Genomic DNA, 17,899 nt, shown 5'->3' with positions numbered 1-17,899 from the left:
TACCCCTTTTTTGGTTGCATATTTAGGCTTTATCGCGTGATTAAACATATGTGAATGGTCATATATTTAATTAGTGTTCAAATTATAAAAAATTAAATGAGATATAATACTTAGCCCTAACCCGAATATGGGTCCCACAGCATAAAAACTATATAAAAATTATGTAAAAATTACTTCGAAATAAACAATTTCTTAAAATATATCAATCATTATTATTATTCCTAAAATAGTCACTGCTCTTCGAATTATATATTAATGATCAGTTTCTTCTTTATTTTTTTAGCTTTTCTCTTAAATGTTGTTTTTGAGATCGTTTCCGAAATCCAAATAACGAATACTAATATAAAATGTTAAGAAGTAAATGATTTATTTGTTAAAATTTGCATATATAATCAAAATAATTTTTAAATTCCTTATTATTTACCTTATAAGAAATTCCAAAAAAAAATGATGCTACAACAAATATAATTGCAATTGGAATTAATATACTTTTTGTCACTGGACATTCTTTCACTGGACATTCTGTCACTGGAATTTCTTTCACTGAACATTCTTTCACTGGACTTTTTGTCACTGAACTTCGTAAACAAGCTTCAGGGAATTTTATATCATTACATTTAGCAATATATTTCTTTTTAAATTTGTCATAATCATTTGATAAACTATACAATAGTTGAAAATAAGAACTTCCTTTATTAATATCTAAAACATTTTTAAGTTTTTCATATTGTTCATAAAATTTTCCAGCATTTTTTAAACATGTATTGCATTGGATTTCCCTTTTATCAACTTCACCATCCATCTTACATAATAATTTAAATATTTCATAAAAATTTGATATATCTTTAATATTCATATTCATCGATTTTATTTTTGCATCTATAACATCTATCTTAATATTATTATTATCACTATCACCAAATGTTTTCTGATCATAATGACTATTTTTTTTTATATGATTATTATAAAAATCGTTTAATGTGGTGGCTCCATCATCTGTTTTTTGATTCAGTTTGTGACCTAACCATAAAATAGCGTATTCAGCAATTTTATCACTCTCTAAACTTTTAATATCATCATAATCCTTACAGAAACCTAGCAATCCTATAAAAGCAGAACTAATTTTTTTGTTATCATCATTACCACACTTATTACCAGGACAATACTTATTGGTATAACTTCCTGTGAACTCATAATTTTGAGATTTTCGATCGAAGATAAGACCATTATCACATAATTCAAGTGCATCACACTACGAATATATTTTACGAATTAAAAAAAAAAATTTATTAATATAAATGTTACTAAAATGAAAATTAATATAATTTATAGTTAATGCAACATCCAAATAATGTATGAAAAAGGATATATACCAGATTAATAGGCATTATAATGAAATTCCGTTATAATTTGGAGATTATGTGGGATGATGTTATTTATATATATTGCATAAATATATGCTATATTTACTTAAGCTCTTTACATACCAATTATCTTTCGTTAGATATATTCTTAATTTTAATTTCATATAAAATAATAATATAGTAGTATTACTAAAATCATATTATACTTATTTTATGACATTTAGCTAAATTACCTTAAATAGAGGGTTGCTTAATACATTTTATACAAAAAATACTATTCTTACTAACATTTGGTATAACTTTATTAAAAAAACGGATATACTTTTATAATGAATTTAAAAAATATATACTTATACATATGTTTTAATATAGAACGTAAACAACGTCCTAAAACTTAAATACTGTATAAATTTAAAAATAAAAAAGTTTTATTATTATTATTATAATCCTTAAAACCATATAAATATTAATTTTTTAAAATATATTAAATATTTATATACTTGTTTCTTATAATATATAATATAGTTTTTTTTAATTATAGTATTTTAAAGTTATATGCTCCATTTTCTATGCAAATTACATAATTTTAATATTACTTTTAATTAATATATATACATTCCAATTATATTTTAACATTTTAAATAACTTTATTTTTATTCCTACATATTCTAATTTATAAGTATTCCTTATTGGATAATTTTATAATATATTTTGCCATCTCTTCCATTCCTTAAAACAACAATTAGCACTGAACCCGTATTTACAAGCTTAAATAATTCTTTGAATGTATATTGTTTTTAAAATAATACTTAGTAAATATTAAACATATATATCTACTGATGATATTTTAAAGTATAATATAAAACTACGTTTAATTAGGTTGTTATATTATTCTTTAAGAGGAGAGAGATAAGATATATTAGTCATTTTAATATATAAATTAAGTTGAATATTCGCTAAATGTTTTGCACTCCTCATTCTTATATTATATATTTATTGTTATGGTTATCAATGTATATACATTCAAATAATTTATTAAAAATGATATATTTTATTAATTCTACAAAAAACAATTATAATATAATACGAGTTAATATTGAATAATAAAATGATATTTAATATTAATTAAGTATTTAACCCTTTCTTCATTAATCCATATTTTTAGAATATAAAACTAAAATTTCCAAATTGAATAATTAACAAATATATAATGTATTATTATGTCTTTTCGATATAATTAATATTTAATTATATGAAGGTTTCACAATAAAACAATATTTTAATATTAAATATTTGTAATTTCTAGATTATATGTATAGGAATATAATAATGCATCATATCTATAATATTAAACTTTATTAATATACTTATATTTTATTTTTTAACTATTTTAAAATATAATATATTTATGCCTCAAAATATAAAGTTTAAAAATTAATAGTGATTAATATAATTCTACCTTTATGATAAATTAAAGCGTATGAAGCAACTTCTATTAATACAATAAGATAATAGTAACTACAATTACAACTTCAAAAAATTTTAGAAGCATAACAATAATTTATAGATTATGTTATATTGTCGATTCTCGATCGATATTCATGAATCTATATTTTATAATTATCTATTATTTTATATTAGCACTATGCTTAATTAACATTAAAAATATAATCATTAATATGAATCGAATTATAACTATACTCTGATATATAAAATTATCATACTGTTCGGTTATAAAAATACGATTTGGATCAAAATAAATATCATACAAATAATAAGTTTTACTAAATAAAATGTTCATATAATAAAGAAACATATTATGATATGCATAATTCAATATAACCACATATTAACTTTTATATAGGCAATTATGATATAGCATAATATGAATTAATATATGTAATCTAGTTATTTTACTTTAATCATATTAAATATATATTAACACTCAATTATATATATTATAACTTATGACAAAATGTTATACATCCCTTTTCATATTAATGGTAATTCTCCTATGGGAATACATATTTTTAACCTCATCTCGAAATTAAACATACGGTATGATACATATATTTAATTAGTGTTCGAATTATAAAAAATTAAATGAGATATAATACTTAGCCCTAACCCGAATATGGGTACCACAAACACAACCTGACCCACAACATAAAAACTATATAAAAATTATACAAAAATTATTTCCAAATAGACAGTTTCTTAAAATACATCAATCGTCATATTCAGAATAATTTATTAATGATCAGTTTCTTCTTTATATTTTTTATTCTTTCTCTTAAACATTGCTTTTGAGATCGTTTCCGAAATCCAAATAACGAATACTAATATAAAAATTTAAAAAAATGTATAATTTATTTATATTCACAATTTAATCAGTGCTGAATATATTGTTTAATTGACTTATTATTTACCTTATATGCAATTCCCAAGAAAATTGATACTGCAACAAATATAAATCCAATTGAAATCAGTGTGCTTTTTATTACAAATTTTCGTGAATATGTTGGAAGTAATGGAAAATCATAACATATACTTTTTAAATTATAATAATCATTTGATAATGTAGATAATAATTGATTATAGGGGCTGTATCTACCATTATAATAATCTTCATTAAGCTCATCATATTTTTTAGCAAATTCATTAGCTTTTTCTAAATAATTACCGCAATTTGTGCTGTTTTCATCAACCCCAGTACAAATGTCACATAATAATATAAATACATCATAAAATTTAGACATAGCTTTAATACCAATACTCATCAAATCTTCTTTTATATATATAAGTTCATTATAAGTCTCATAACCAGTAACACCTGTTATTATCTTATTATACTTATTATCTGTATTATCATTATTTATATATGTATTATAAAAAGTCTCTATACTGCCATTGTCTTTATCTATGATAAGGTTTAACATATACCCTAACGATATCAAAATGTAATCAACAATATTGATGTTTCTATTTGCAACAGAAGTAAACTGTTTAAAACCCGCAAAGAGCTCATCAAACAAATATAAACATCCAGCACTAATTTTATCGAAAGGATCATAACATGATCCATTATCACAATATTTTTTCAAATTTTCATCAAAATTATTATTAAATCCTTTAATCACTTCATAAGATAACCATTCCCTTACATTCTTGAACCTTATACACTAAGAAAGCAGTTAAAAACAATTAATAAAAACGAGAATTATTAAAATAAAGTTTAATGATATTTATATGTAATACAATATAAAAAATGTAAAGGAAACTATTATTATTAAAAAATGCATATACCACTTCCTTATTCATTATAATGGGGTTTTATTTTTGATTTGTAAATTGAGTATAGGCATGTTCTTTTATATGTACTGCACCAAATATATGATGCAAATGTTTTAACTCAATATATTACAGCTGTCTGTAGTTAAATATATTATAAGTTTTTCAATAAATTAATATGGAATAATAAAATAATGTTATTACTAAAGAAAGGTTTTATTTGTGTTTATGATAATTAGCTAAGCTACCTTAAATAAAGAATTGCTTAATACAATTTTTATTAAATATAGATATGATGGATATTATGCAAAAAATGTTATTCTTACTAACATCTGGTATATCTTTATTATAAAAATGGATATCTTCCTATAAAGAATTTAAAGTAAGTTTGAATATAGAAAAGGTATATATCTATATTTTATGTTTTGTTGATTGTTCTTCAAAAAATTAAATGCTGTATAAATCTAAAAAAATAAAAATTATATTATTACTATAATCCTTAAAGTACATAAATAGTCATTTTTTTAAATATATTAAATATTTACATACTTATTTCTAATACAATAAACCACTGTTTTATTAAAATTATAGTATTTTCAAATTAAGTTATTTTACTACATCTATATGCAAATTATATAAATTTATATTGTTTTTAATGAATGTAAATAAATTCATAATTCATTTTAATCATTTCTATAACTTTATTTTTATTCCTACATATTCCAATTTAGAAGTATTCTTTATTTAGTAATTTTATAATGTTTTCCATATTTTTCCACCGTTAAAGCGATAATTAGCACTGAACCCGTATTTATAAGCTTAAATAAGTTTTTATATGTAGGTTGTTTTTAAAATAATACTTAGGAAATGTTAAATATATAACACATAAATAAGTATTGATACAAATTTTAAAGTATAATATAAAACTATGTGTATTAGGTTAGTATATTGCCGTTTGAGAGGAGAGATAAGGGACGTATGCTTTTTTAAGACAAGGATGTAGCCATAAAGATTTACCTATTCTACACAGTTTAATTATTTCTTATATTTTCTACCATTAAAGTTTTTAATTCATGTATAAATTAAAAATAACTTTGAATTATTACTTTTATAAATATATAGTTTCCTTTTATATTTTATAATAAACTATATTTTAAGGAAACTATAGAATTATTAATATTATTTTCCTTGGTACTGGTAGTCTAATATTATCACATTAAAGCATACTTAAATAAATGTTATAATATTTCATTTTATATTGTATACATACAATTTAATCTGATCACACCTTTAATAATATATAATGAATTTATATCCATATAGTGTACCAAATGAACATAATATATTAATCTAATATTATTATTGTTGTTACTAATGGTATATCACTGTATAGTACAACGGAACAATTAGTGCACTCAATAAAAATCCTTTAAACCAATGTAGAATATTTCCGTATTTTGTTGTTTTAAATTAAATATTTTGGAACATATTATTTCGCAATAACAATATATTTAAATTATATATTTGTGAATTTGTATGTATATAATAACCTAATAAAAATATTATTAGTTCAAATTAATTATTACATACTTTTTCCATGTACTTTGCATTAATATATAATTGTATATGTTTCCCAAATTTAACATTTTTCAATATTAGTAATTGGTATAATATTTTACTATATTAGAACAATAGCGATATTCTATATATCATATTATTTATAATTATTAGAACTATAACATAAATTTTAATATATACTTATATTTTTTCAATTTACTATTTATAATATATTCCCAATTTATATATACCTCAAAATATAAAGTTTAAAAATTAATAGTGATTAATATGTTAGTATACCTTATGATAAATAAATTAACGTATATAATGCAACTTCTATTAATACGAAAGAATAGTAGCTACAATTAAAACTTAAAAAATATTGTATATATAGTTCGATTTTTATTTTATTATTAAAAATGTTAGATGCATAAAACGTCTTTTATAGATATCGTTGTGTTGTTGGACTTCGGTCGATATTTTATCACTACCTATTATATATTACTGATCTGTTTAATTAATCTTAAAAACACACATATTAATATGAAGGTATATTATATTGTAGACAATTGTTACAAATGAATCATCTTATAATTCATACCCACCCTCACATATAATCCTATTATTACAACATATATTCCCGTAATATAATTTAAATCAAAATAACTTTTACTAAATAAAATTTTTCATCGAACAAACAAATCCATTGTATATTATAATGTGGATAATTCAATATAGCCCCTCATTAACAAGTTTTATATAATAGACAATTGTCATATATAACCAATATTTATATATCTAATATATTATTTTAATCATTTTAAATCTATATATTATACTTTATCAAACAAATATTATCACCTATTTCATATTAACCATCTATTTCATATTGATCACCTATTTCATATTGATCACCTATTTCATATTAACCACCTATTTCATATTAACCACCTATTTCATATTAACCATCTATTTCATATTAATTACCTATTTCATATTAATCACACTACCCCTTTTTTCCTTTTATATTTACACATCATCTCCAGATTAAACATACACAATCATAAATATATTTAATTATAAAAAATGTAATTATAAAAAAATTAATTATAAAAAATGTAATTACAATATCCCAGACCACAAATAATCAACCATCAAACATCAATCACAAACATAACCTTGACCCATAATACATGAACACCTCGACATTAAGAATATTATAATTAAAAAACAAATTAATTACATTATATATTTCTTGACTTTACAACTTTATGTTTCATTATTTTATTGCACATTTTATTTCATGTTTTATTTCATGTTTTATTTCATGTTTTATTTCATATTTTATTTCATATTTTACTTCATATTTTACTTCATATTTTATTTGTATCTTTTTTAACTTTATAATACTATGTTTTGTTATTAAAAGGAAAATTATAATTTCTATTAATTTACAAAAAAACATAACCATCAATATTAATACTAATAAATAATTTTTATAAAATTAACAATTTTGCTATAAAAATATTATTTAGTAAAATTTGTAATAAAAGTGATACAAAATCACAAATGTGTAATTATCATAATATAAATTTTATCATACTATTATTATGAAGTAAAAAATATTGTTATTATAGTAGTATTAGTAATATGTAGAATTAACTGTATTTCTCATATTAAATTAATTATTTAATATAATATTTATATTACTATGTTCTTTTATTTATTAATACAAGTATGTGTATTTCGATATGTAATGAACTGTTTTATAAATTTCAAATTGAGTTTGATCAATTATAAAAATATAAAATTTATGTATTCATAATGCTATATATTAAAAATATAATTTATATAATTAAAGTTATTTATTTTTAGATATTATGATATTGTGGATCATTACATTTTTGATATCCATTATTTATGAAAGCTTCTGTTATTGATGTCGTTTTGTGGTTGAATTATTTATATTAAAAATATATTAAACTTATCAATCTGATAAAAGTATCTAAATTTGTTATTTAAATAATAATTTGTATTTTTTAAAATAAATATTCGTTTTTTATCCTTTATTGGAGAAAATTCTTTGCTTCAATTTTAATTACACATCTCTAGATTTTCGAATTATTAATTTTTAATTAAAAAAAATACTAATATATATTTTAATATTTTGTTTTACAGTTTCAAAATGAATAAATTTTATATTCAAATTGTTTTTTTTCTTTTAATCATCCCCCTATATGTGAATAATAAAACCCTTGCAACTGAGCTTGTTCCAAAAAAAGATACAAAACACAAATCAAAAAAAGATAAAAAACACAAATCAACAAAACGTTATCCTACGTAAGAAAATACAACAATATATATAATATATATTACATATTTCATTATGAAAATATTAAATGTGTACATCTTTGCAAAAATATTAAAATACAATAACTTTATTTTTGTACACATTAAAAATATGTTCATTTTTATCAATGATAGTTCAGAAGAAATATATAAAAAAAACAAACACCTATTATATACCGATACCGAAGAAACTAGAAAAGCGTGCAGATTTATGAATGACGCTTTAAAACAATTAGAACATCATGCTACAAGTAAAGGCTATAAAAGGTGTTGTGCAATTCCTTCTAAGAATATAGTTTTTTATAAAAAAAAACATCAAGGTCGTACAAAAATTCTAAAAGCTGAATATTTAATTAAGGGTCCGAATAAGGTATCAATTAACGAACAACATCAAATGTTATAAACCAAATTGAAATTAAAAAATGATTATAATTTATATACATATATTTCTCTTTGCTTCCATTAGTATAATGAAATACTAAACGAGTTATGGGATCCCGATAGTGACCAATATATAAATAATTCCTCTGTTAAAAGTATACAAAACATAAATAATTAGTCGAATTAACATATTATTGTTATTATTTATTCTTTCCCATATCTTAAACTCGTGATATTTTAATTATATCTATTCAATTTTATAATATGTTTTTTAGAAAAAATTGTCCGTGTGTACACTCCAAATTTAGTAATGATACAACAACGTTGCAAAAAAATGCCGTGGTCTCGTCGTAAATATTTTTATGCTTTAGCTGCAAAATATAAAGTAAGGAAAACTTCCCTCTCCTATTTCGTTATAAATCATATTTTTCGCATTATTCACAATAATTTATGCAATATATTTTTATTAATTTTGTAGATATCAGAAAACAAAACTATGATTGTCATGGCTTCAGCAAATATAATTGACCACAACCGTAAAAATAAAAAATATTTTGAAAACAAAATGGTAGAAAGTGCAAATTTATTCCAAGCTGAAATTGATTCTGAAGATGATATTAGAAATGGAAAAATAAAAAAAACGTTTGTTAACTTAATTGGATACATTGTTGAAAAAAGAAAGGAGGGTGTTTATATCATATATATCGAATCTATGAACAGTATACATATTTTAATAATATAATAATTTATTTCAACAATTGTTAAAAAAAATATGGTTTTAAATAAGTGTACATATTTATAATTTGAAACAAATTTTAACATTTTATATATTAATCCATTTATTTTTTTTTTCTTAGAATGATGAACATGGTTCCATTTAACAAAAAAATATTATTGGAAAAGCTTTATACTACTTTTTCCCTTATAAATAATCATATATTTTTCACCACCGTAATATTAGAAGATTTATGTTAATAAAAATATTTATTTCCATGCATAAAGTCCGCTTTAAATTACCGTCATAAAACATATTTTTCCGTTTTGAAAAAGTTTATATATTTTTTTTTGTCTTTTAATATTATAATGTATCTATATGTATTAATTTTTTGAATACTACAAATAAAAATGTTATAACTTATGAAGATCTTTTATTTAATATTTAGAACCCTTTTTTGTTTACAAACATACACATCATCTATGTGCTAAAATATCGGGGGATATCCCATATATTTAAACAATTATTTATTTCAAATACTATCATGGCATTTATTTTTATTTGTAAGTGATATTTGATCTTAATACCATTATTGTGATGGAATTAATAAGATGGTCAGAATGATTCAATATAAATGTTACGTTGATGTAATCATTTTTTATACACATATATGTGAACATTATAATAAACTAACTAAAATACTGTTTGTTTTAAAAAAAATTCATATGCATTCATAGAAAAAATAAAAAATAAAATATAACATAAATGGAGAATGAAAATATTCATAAAATGAACATATAACATATTATCAAAATTAAAATCATAATACTTGGGTTGCTCTATAACTTGTATACGTTATTTTTTATCAATTCCTTGGATACCTTTTTGTTTCTATCTTAAATTTACTTATATAACTTCTTTTTACAACTTTTAAAACATTTTACTTATCAAATCCAACAATTAATATAACTTACATTAAGACCCTTTTTTTCTTTAAGCTTACTTCTATATCCCACCAATAACACACTTCCAACTGACCCTCCTCCAAATGTTGCTAATCTCAGAACCCCTGACCAAAAAAATGATATGTATGAAAATATCGAAAAATATTTACATATAGTATACATAATCATTAAATATTCCAACTTTCATTTTATAAATTCATTTCTTTCCTTTTATGCATTAAAATAATCTCACTTTCACCAATAATGTTTCGAATCCCAAATTTGAGGAATACAGAAACTTGCTATGTTATGACATTTATGAAGGTTTATTAGCAATGAATCATGCAAAAGATGATTCAGAACTTTAATAAAACTTTCTGAGATAGGTATAGATGATTATTCGACCCATTATACAGAAAATGGAGATAAAATTATATATTCTAAGAAGATTGGAAATATGGATATTGGAAAATTTCATCACACCTTCATTTAACCTATCAAATACCAAACAATATTTAATATATAAAAATAACTTCAAATTAAATAATCATTATTATATATATCCATTTTTTTCGTTTTAAAAGTCATTATTTAGTATGTAATTTCTCATTCCTCTTCTATTCAAATATATTCAATGTATTTAATTTTGTGACGAAATCAATGCTACAATTCGATCACTTTTTTTATTGTTAAAAATTTATCTTTCCTACTTTTATTACTATCATAAAACTTAAAACTTGATAGTAATTAATTGTATATCAATATACTTATCATTTTTATCTTTATTATTTATATTTTTTCCCTTAAATTTTCTCTTTCAAACCGTTTACACAATCCAAATAATCAATATAATATGAATATAACTTAAATGTGTATCCATATTTTTATTTCAGGAAGGTGTCATATATTAAATTCAAATAACTCTCCCATAAAATAAACCAAATATCTCTATATTGTGGTATCTATACATCAATTGACCCTTAAACTCCAATTAACACTTATATAAAAGAAATTATGATACATTTAATAAGAACTCTCAAATGGATTCCCACAAATTAACAATAAAATATAAAAATACATAATTCAACACATTTACCATTGAGTTGTATTAACACAAATCCAAATCATATAATTTGTCAAAATATATTTATTACTCCTTTTCAGAGTAATATTCACCCTCATTTTTTCTTACATATTTAGACTTAATATAAATATTAAAAACTCCAACTTATCCTTTACATATTTTTAATAATTTATTTCCTATATATATTTAAAACAAATCTTTAAACTAATAAATGTTATCAAATTATAAAAAATTATGCAAAATTATTCAAAATTAAATGCAATATAACACTTAACCCGAATATGGGTTCCACAACATAAAAATTATACAAAAACAGTGTAAACATATTATAAATATACATATATAACATTATATATTATGATTATCTTTAAAAATTATAATCAAAAATTATCTTCAAAAATTATGGTCAAAAATAAAAACTTTCTTATATCAATCATTATTACTATTCCTGGAATAACCACTCCCTTCGAATCATATATAATGATTCATTTTCTTTACTTGTTCTCTTAAATATCGCCTTTGAATTCGTTTATCAAATACAAATAATATATGCTCTCCATAGATAGATATGTAATCACTTTATATAATATATCAATATGTAACATCAAATATTAAATATATTATTTTTATTCATTTGATGTTTTTTTTTTGGGGGATTCTTTTTTTTTGAGGGATCTTTTATATACTTTAAAACGTAATTTAAGGTATTGATAAAATCTATAAAATATTTCAAATGAAAGGGCTACACTCATAATAATAAGTCCAATTTCAATCCATTCGTTTACCGATAACGCAAAAACAAGCATATTCAAAAACACCACCTTCGTAATTAATCCGTTGACCATTTTTTTTAACTCTAGTTTATCATTTAATTCGTCTTCGATACTTGAATTGATCTCATAATGCTCACTCACTACGACATTTCCTTCATTTTCCAATTCTTCAAAGTCTTCTTCTTCTGATACAGAATTATTTTCTATCGGTACTATTGCTAATTTATTGTTATTTGTATTATCAATCTCTTTTTCTGTTTCTTCTATTTCTTCTATTTCTTCTATTTCTTTGTGATGTCCATGAATTAACTTTTTCCTTTTTTTATCTACATTTTTTGAATAAAGTGATTTCTTACTTTTTTTATTCTTCTTTACATGTGAATCTACAGTATTTCGAATAGATATATTTTTTTCGTCATCATTATCGTGGTCATTAACTTGATTTTCAACACTCGAAGTTGATTCATAAAATTCATGTAAATTAAATTGGCTATCTCCATCTGCTAATATCCTATTATTACTAAAATTTATTATATTCCTTTCAAAACAGATGGTTCTTTCATTTACATAGTATAATTCCTGCAAAGAAATGAAATATTTATTTACATATTTCCAATTAATTTTAATTGTTTAACTTATTTTCCTTATCAACACATCAAACAATAATATAAAGTTAATGTAAAACAATAGGTATGAAAACTATAATGAAATATTAATAATAAATGAAAATAATCTGTAACTTACATTTTTCCCATATTCAAAAGAACAAATAATAATTGAAAAAAGAACATATTTTAAAGTACTGACTCTCATTTTTAGCTTTATTTGTTAAATAAATGAACTAATATATGGAGTTTGAAATAATCTTTATAACTTGACATTTATTCCCAAAATAGTAATATTTATGAATAAATTATATGTCTATAAAAAACATAATTTATTTCATTTATTAACTTTTTCCACTTTCTATAAAATTTATAAATGTATTGGTGTAATCAATTTCGTCATATTCATTAAAACCATTTATGGATATAAATATTATTTCTTTTTTCAAATAAATAGTAACCTTTCTATAAAAAATACACCATTTTAATATAATTTATAATACATTAATATATTTAGCGATACGATTCTAATATTTTATGAACTTGTATATGACAAAATAATAAATATAAATTCAAATAATAAAATATTAGATACATATATTTTTTTTATATGAATAAATACATATAATGAAAACATTAACCATCGTTGCTATTTACATTTAAACGGTTTCGTATTGTTATACTTCTCCAATTTTAAATTTTATTTAATAATATTCTCGATTTTATTTACTACTTTTTTGTAAAAATATATTTTTTCATAGATTGGTATATAATCAGTCTGTTTATAAATATATTTCATAATATACAACATCAAATATATTATTTCTATTCAAATCATATAAAATATGATACTCCCCAAATAAATCAGACATTATAACATTAAATACAACCAATAAAAAAATGGCATAAATTGTACAAATTGTATAAAAACGTTATATTCCATGGAATTACCGATTTATCATCATCCCCAAACCTTAAATCATAATTTAATTACTCTGTTAACTTTTTATTTTTCTCATTTCACAAACATATTATCACACGTATAACATTTAAACACTATATCACCTTTATTTTTACATATCTCAATCATAGTAAAAAATACAACAAAAATTTAAATACAAAATTCCATCATATACCAAATATATTGATTAATTCCCTCCTGTTTTAATCAAAATATGCAGAAATTTGAATTATAATTATATTATAATTTTCTTTATATATATTACACCACTATATTTATAATAATGAACAAAATATATCTGATTTATTTAAAATTTATATACCTTTTAAATCGGGACCCATAAATCTGCAACATTAAATTGGGACCCATAAATCTGCAACATTAAATCGGGACCCATAAATCTGCAACATTAAACCGGGACCCTGGACATTTTTTAATTACCAAAAATATTAAATATTCCTATCTTAATATTATTTATTGGATTTTATTTTGTATTTTATTGTTATAATCAACTTTATAATTACATTAATTCGCTTTATACATTTATTATATTGTAATCATTTTACTTAATTATGCAAAAATCAAATTAACAAAAGCATTATATTGTTGCCTTTTTGTTGGCAATAAATGTATTAACCTCAGGATCCAATAATTATGTTGAAGCAAACCCAGAAATTATAAACAAAATAAAAAAAATGCTAAGTCGTTTATTAAAAATAACAAAGCTGCAGTTATATCTACTTTATTTCAACATTAGCACTAACATTTGGTGTAATCCGTTATCAAAAGAATGAAATTACTAAAAAATAATATCCAACAGTGAAACAAAACCCTCAACTGTTCCACCGAACACACAATATCATATAATAAAAGTACATCATCAACAATAAAAAGTGATACCAAACTATCACCATATAATTATACCGAAACATAGTATCCACCAATATCACATTGTAGTTACTGATTCATATTATGAAAATAAACCAAAAATTCAAGTATATCACACACTCTGTAAAAATTAATTGATATAATATAATTAAACAAATGTCAATAATTCGAGACATTTAAGTATCTTTATGTTATAAATCTCCCTTTTTTGTAACATTTTATTTTAATTTGTATATCCCATATATATATGTAATCATATATTGGATTTATTAAAATGTGTCAATCTTTAATATTGCAATTCAGAACTTATATATATCCGCATCCTTCCTTTATAATGATTTAATTCCGATTCATCATTGAAAAAACTTTTTGTTTTCCGATATTTCCCCATTTGTTACCATAAAAAACATATTCCTCATATAATACTTATATGTCCTGTTACTTGTGTCATTATAGTAAAAATAAACCGTGATTTATTCATTATTCCCAGTAGCATCACGACTTATTGTTTATTCCCAGTAGCATCACGACTTATTGTTTATTCCAAATAGTATCATGGCATATATTTTTATTTGTATGTGATATTTGATCTTAATACCATTATTGTAATTGAATTAATAAATAATCAGAATGATTCAATACAAATGTTACATTATATGTAATAATTTTTTATGTTCTTATTTAAAGCATATAATACCAATGTATTTTATGCAAATATATATACACATTATAATAAACTAACTAAAACATTGTTTGCTTTAAAAAAAAATTCATATACATTCATATAAAAAATAAAATATAACATAAATATAAACAATATAAGATAACGGCTTATTTATTTTCTTACCATTGTAACACTACATTGGGAAATTACACTATTAAATAAAACATAAATGGAGAATAAAAATAAGCAATTTCATTAAATAAAATATTAATAAAATGAACGTATTATGATAATATAATTCAATATAACCATGAGCCCTGATCCCTTAAAATCATAATATTTTGTGTGCTTTATAATTTGTGTGTGCTATTTTTCTTCCATTGCAATGAGTTAATTTAAATAATTTCCCATTTAAATAATTTCACATTTAATAATTTCACATTTAATAATTTCACATTTAATAATTTCACATTTAAATAATCTCTCGTTTAATTAATTATATAAATTTATTTTTTATTTTTAAGTATTAATTTTTTATAAATTCCGTGCACATTCTTTTCCTTCCATTTCAAACCTACTTATATAACCTATTTTTACACTTTCTAAAATTTTTTACTTATCAAATCCAAAAATGAGTAAAGGATATATTAAGATTGCTTTGGTACTTTTAAGTCTCGTAGGATATACGCAGAATGTAGCATTTGCAAGCGAACAGCCTTCAGATGTTACTAAGGCCAACCCCGAACCCCAAAAAACAGTGTATGAAAATGTCGAGAAATATATACATATAATATAAATATCCATAATCATTAAATATTCTAAATCCCATTTATAAATTCATTTCTTTCTCTTTTTTTACCCATTAAAATAATCTCACTTTCACCAATAATATTTCGAATCAAAGATTTGAGGAATCCACAAACTTGATATGCACAGACCTTGATGAAATTTTATTAGCAATAAATCATATAATGGAAGCTTCAGAACTTTTAATAAAACTTTCCAAGACTGGTATAGACGATTATTCGTCCTATTCTACAGAAAATGGAGACAAAACTATATATTCTAAGAAAATTGGAAATATGGATATTGGAAGGCTTCATCTTACGATCCCATCTACCTCTAACGTATCAAATACCAAACAATATTTAACATGTAAAAATAACTTCAAATTAAATAATCATTATTATATATATCCATATTTTTTTTTTCATTAGTACTCTAACTTATTAAAGGACCTCTGGGATTTCGATGATAACAACAACTCTGGTGGCAAGTTTATTAATGGTACATAAAAAATAATCAATCAATTTAATATCTCCTTATCACTATTTACGCATCTTTCATTTATATCTCCAAAATAATCATCTTTTTAGGAAATCCTGTTCGTGTATACTCCAAATATTTAGTCATGCTTGAAAAACTTAACACAGATCCTAATTATACACCCCTCATAAAAAAATATGCTTTAGCCGCAAATTATAAAGTAACCCAATTTTTTTTTCATTATTCATATTATTATACATTCATTTACACAATACATATATTTTTTTATCCATTCATTTTGTAGCATTCAAGTGACACAATTATAATTCTTTGTCCTTCAAGAGCTCTAAATTATCTCGGTCAAAATGATGATAAAACTGATATAAAAGAAATGTTAGTAAGTACACAACCAATCCAAACTGACATTGATGCTGAGGAAGCATTAGCCAAATTGGATACTAACATAGCTGGATTTGTAATTAAAACAGGGGACAAAGATAAAGTTGATGTTACTTATATCAATGCTGTAAGCAATATCAAAAAATAATCATTTTTTTCTCATTTTAACATTTATTGAAAATATACTTTATAATTCATATATTTTATGATATTCACACACAAAATATTCACATATTTTATTTTCCATTTTTTTCGTAGATTTATGATTCTGGCAATTCTACCGACTTTGCCAACGATAAAAAAGAGAGAGGACTTGCATATACAAATATCCTAAGCATAGCACAACGCATTTGATCGAGTAAACACCAGTATACCACAAGTATAACTCTTTCAACACTTTAATATTGTAATCGATATTTTAATCAAATTAATTTATCTTTATATGTAGTCCCTATTTAAATTACCATCACAATATTTTGACCGCTTAAAAAATTATTGTTTAGTATGTAATTTCTCCTTCCGTTTGAATTAAAATATATTCAATGTATTCAATTTTGTGAAGAAATCAATTAATCAATGCTATAATTCAACTACATTTTCTCTATGATTGCCCTTTATATTAGTTCGATCATTTTTTTTACGTTAAAAATTTATGTTT

At 21.7% G+C, this 17,899-nt stretch overlaps 5 protein-coding genes across 5 annotated transcripts; 2 read left to right on the top strand and 3 right to left on the bottom strand.

The window, feature by feature from the left end:
* Positions 1 to 271: 271 nt before the first annotated feature.
* On the bottom strand, positions 272 to 1,388 carry PY17X_0846601 (uncharacterized protein; the record flags this gene model as incomplete). The annotated part of the gene is made up of 3 exons (XM_723793.1): positions 272 to 337; positions 425 to 1,252; positions 1,374 to 1,388. The coding sequence occupies 3 exons, from the start codon at positions 1,386 to 1,388 to the stop codon at positions 272 to 274; spliced, it is 909 nt and encodes a 302-aa protein (XP_728886.1).
* Positions 1,389 to 3,604: 2,216 nt separating this feature from the next.
* Positions 3,605 to 4,685, bottom strand: PY17X_0846501 (uncharacterized protein; the record flags this gene model as incomplete). The annotated part of the gene is made up of 3 exons (XM_719631.2): positions 3,605 to 3,703; positions 3,794 to 4,546; positions 4,671 to 4,685. The coding sequence occupies 3 exons, from the start codon at positions 4,683 to 4,685 to the stop codon at positions 3,605 to 3,607; spliced, it is 867 nt and encodes a 288-aa protein (XP_724724.2).
* Positions 4,686 to 8,397: 3,712 nt separating this feature from the next.
* PY17X_0846401 (fam-a protein) lies at positions 8,398 to 9,823 on the top strand (the record flags this gene model as incomplete). The annotated part of the gene is made up of 6 exons (XM_022956907.1): positions 8,398 to 8,552; positions 8,697 to 8,931; positions 9,028 to 9,097; positions 9,218 to 9,327; positions 9,421 to 9,630; positions 9,800 to 9,823. The coding sequence occupies 6 exons, from the start codon at positions 8,398 to 8,400 to the stop codon at positions 9,821 to 9,823; spliced, it is 804 nt and encodes a 267-aa protein (XP_022811042.1).
* A 2,488-nt stretch (positions 9,824 to 12,311) lies between these two features.
* On the bottom strand, positions 12,312 to 13,271 carry PY17X_0846301 (fam-b protein; the record flags this gene model as incomplete). Its single annotated transcript, XM_022956903.2, has 2 exons — positions 12,312 to 13,037; positions 13,203 to 13,271. 2 exons carry the CDS (start codon positions 13,269 to 13,271, stop codon positions 12,312 to 12,314), a joined length of 795 nt encoding a protein of 264 aa, XP_022811041.2.
* Positions 13,272 to 16,207: 2,936 nt separating this feature from the next.
* Positions 16,208 to 17,595, top strand: PY17X_0846201 (fam-a protein; the record flags this gene model as incomplete). Its single annotated transcript, XM_034637518.1, has 6 exons — positions 16,208 to 16,335; positions 16,481 to 16,703; positions 16,794 to 16,863; positions 16,953 to 17,062; positions 17,147 to 17,368; positions 17,500 to 17,595. 6 exons carry the CDS (start codon positions 16,208 to 16,210, stop codon positions 17,593 to 17,595), a joined length of 849 nt encoding a protein of 282 aa, XP_034493473.1.
* Between the last annotated feature and the right edge of the window lie 304 nt (positions 17,596 to 17,899).

Source organism: Plasmodium yoelii (genome assembly GCF_900002385.2).
Source record: "Plasmodium yoelii strain 17X genome assembly, chromosome: 8".
Lineage (NCBI taxonomy): Eukaryota > Apicomplexa > Aconoidasida > Haemosporida > Plasmodiidae > Plasmodium > Plasmodium yoelii.
This window is presented reverse-complemented; position numbering and strand designations above follow the sequence as displayed.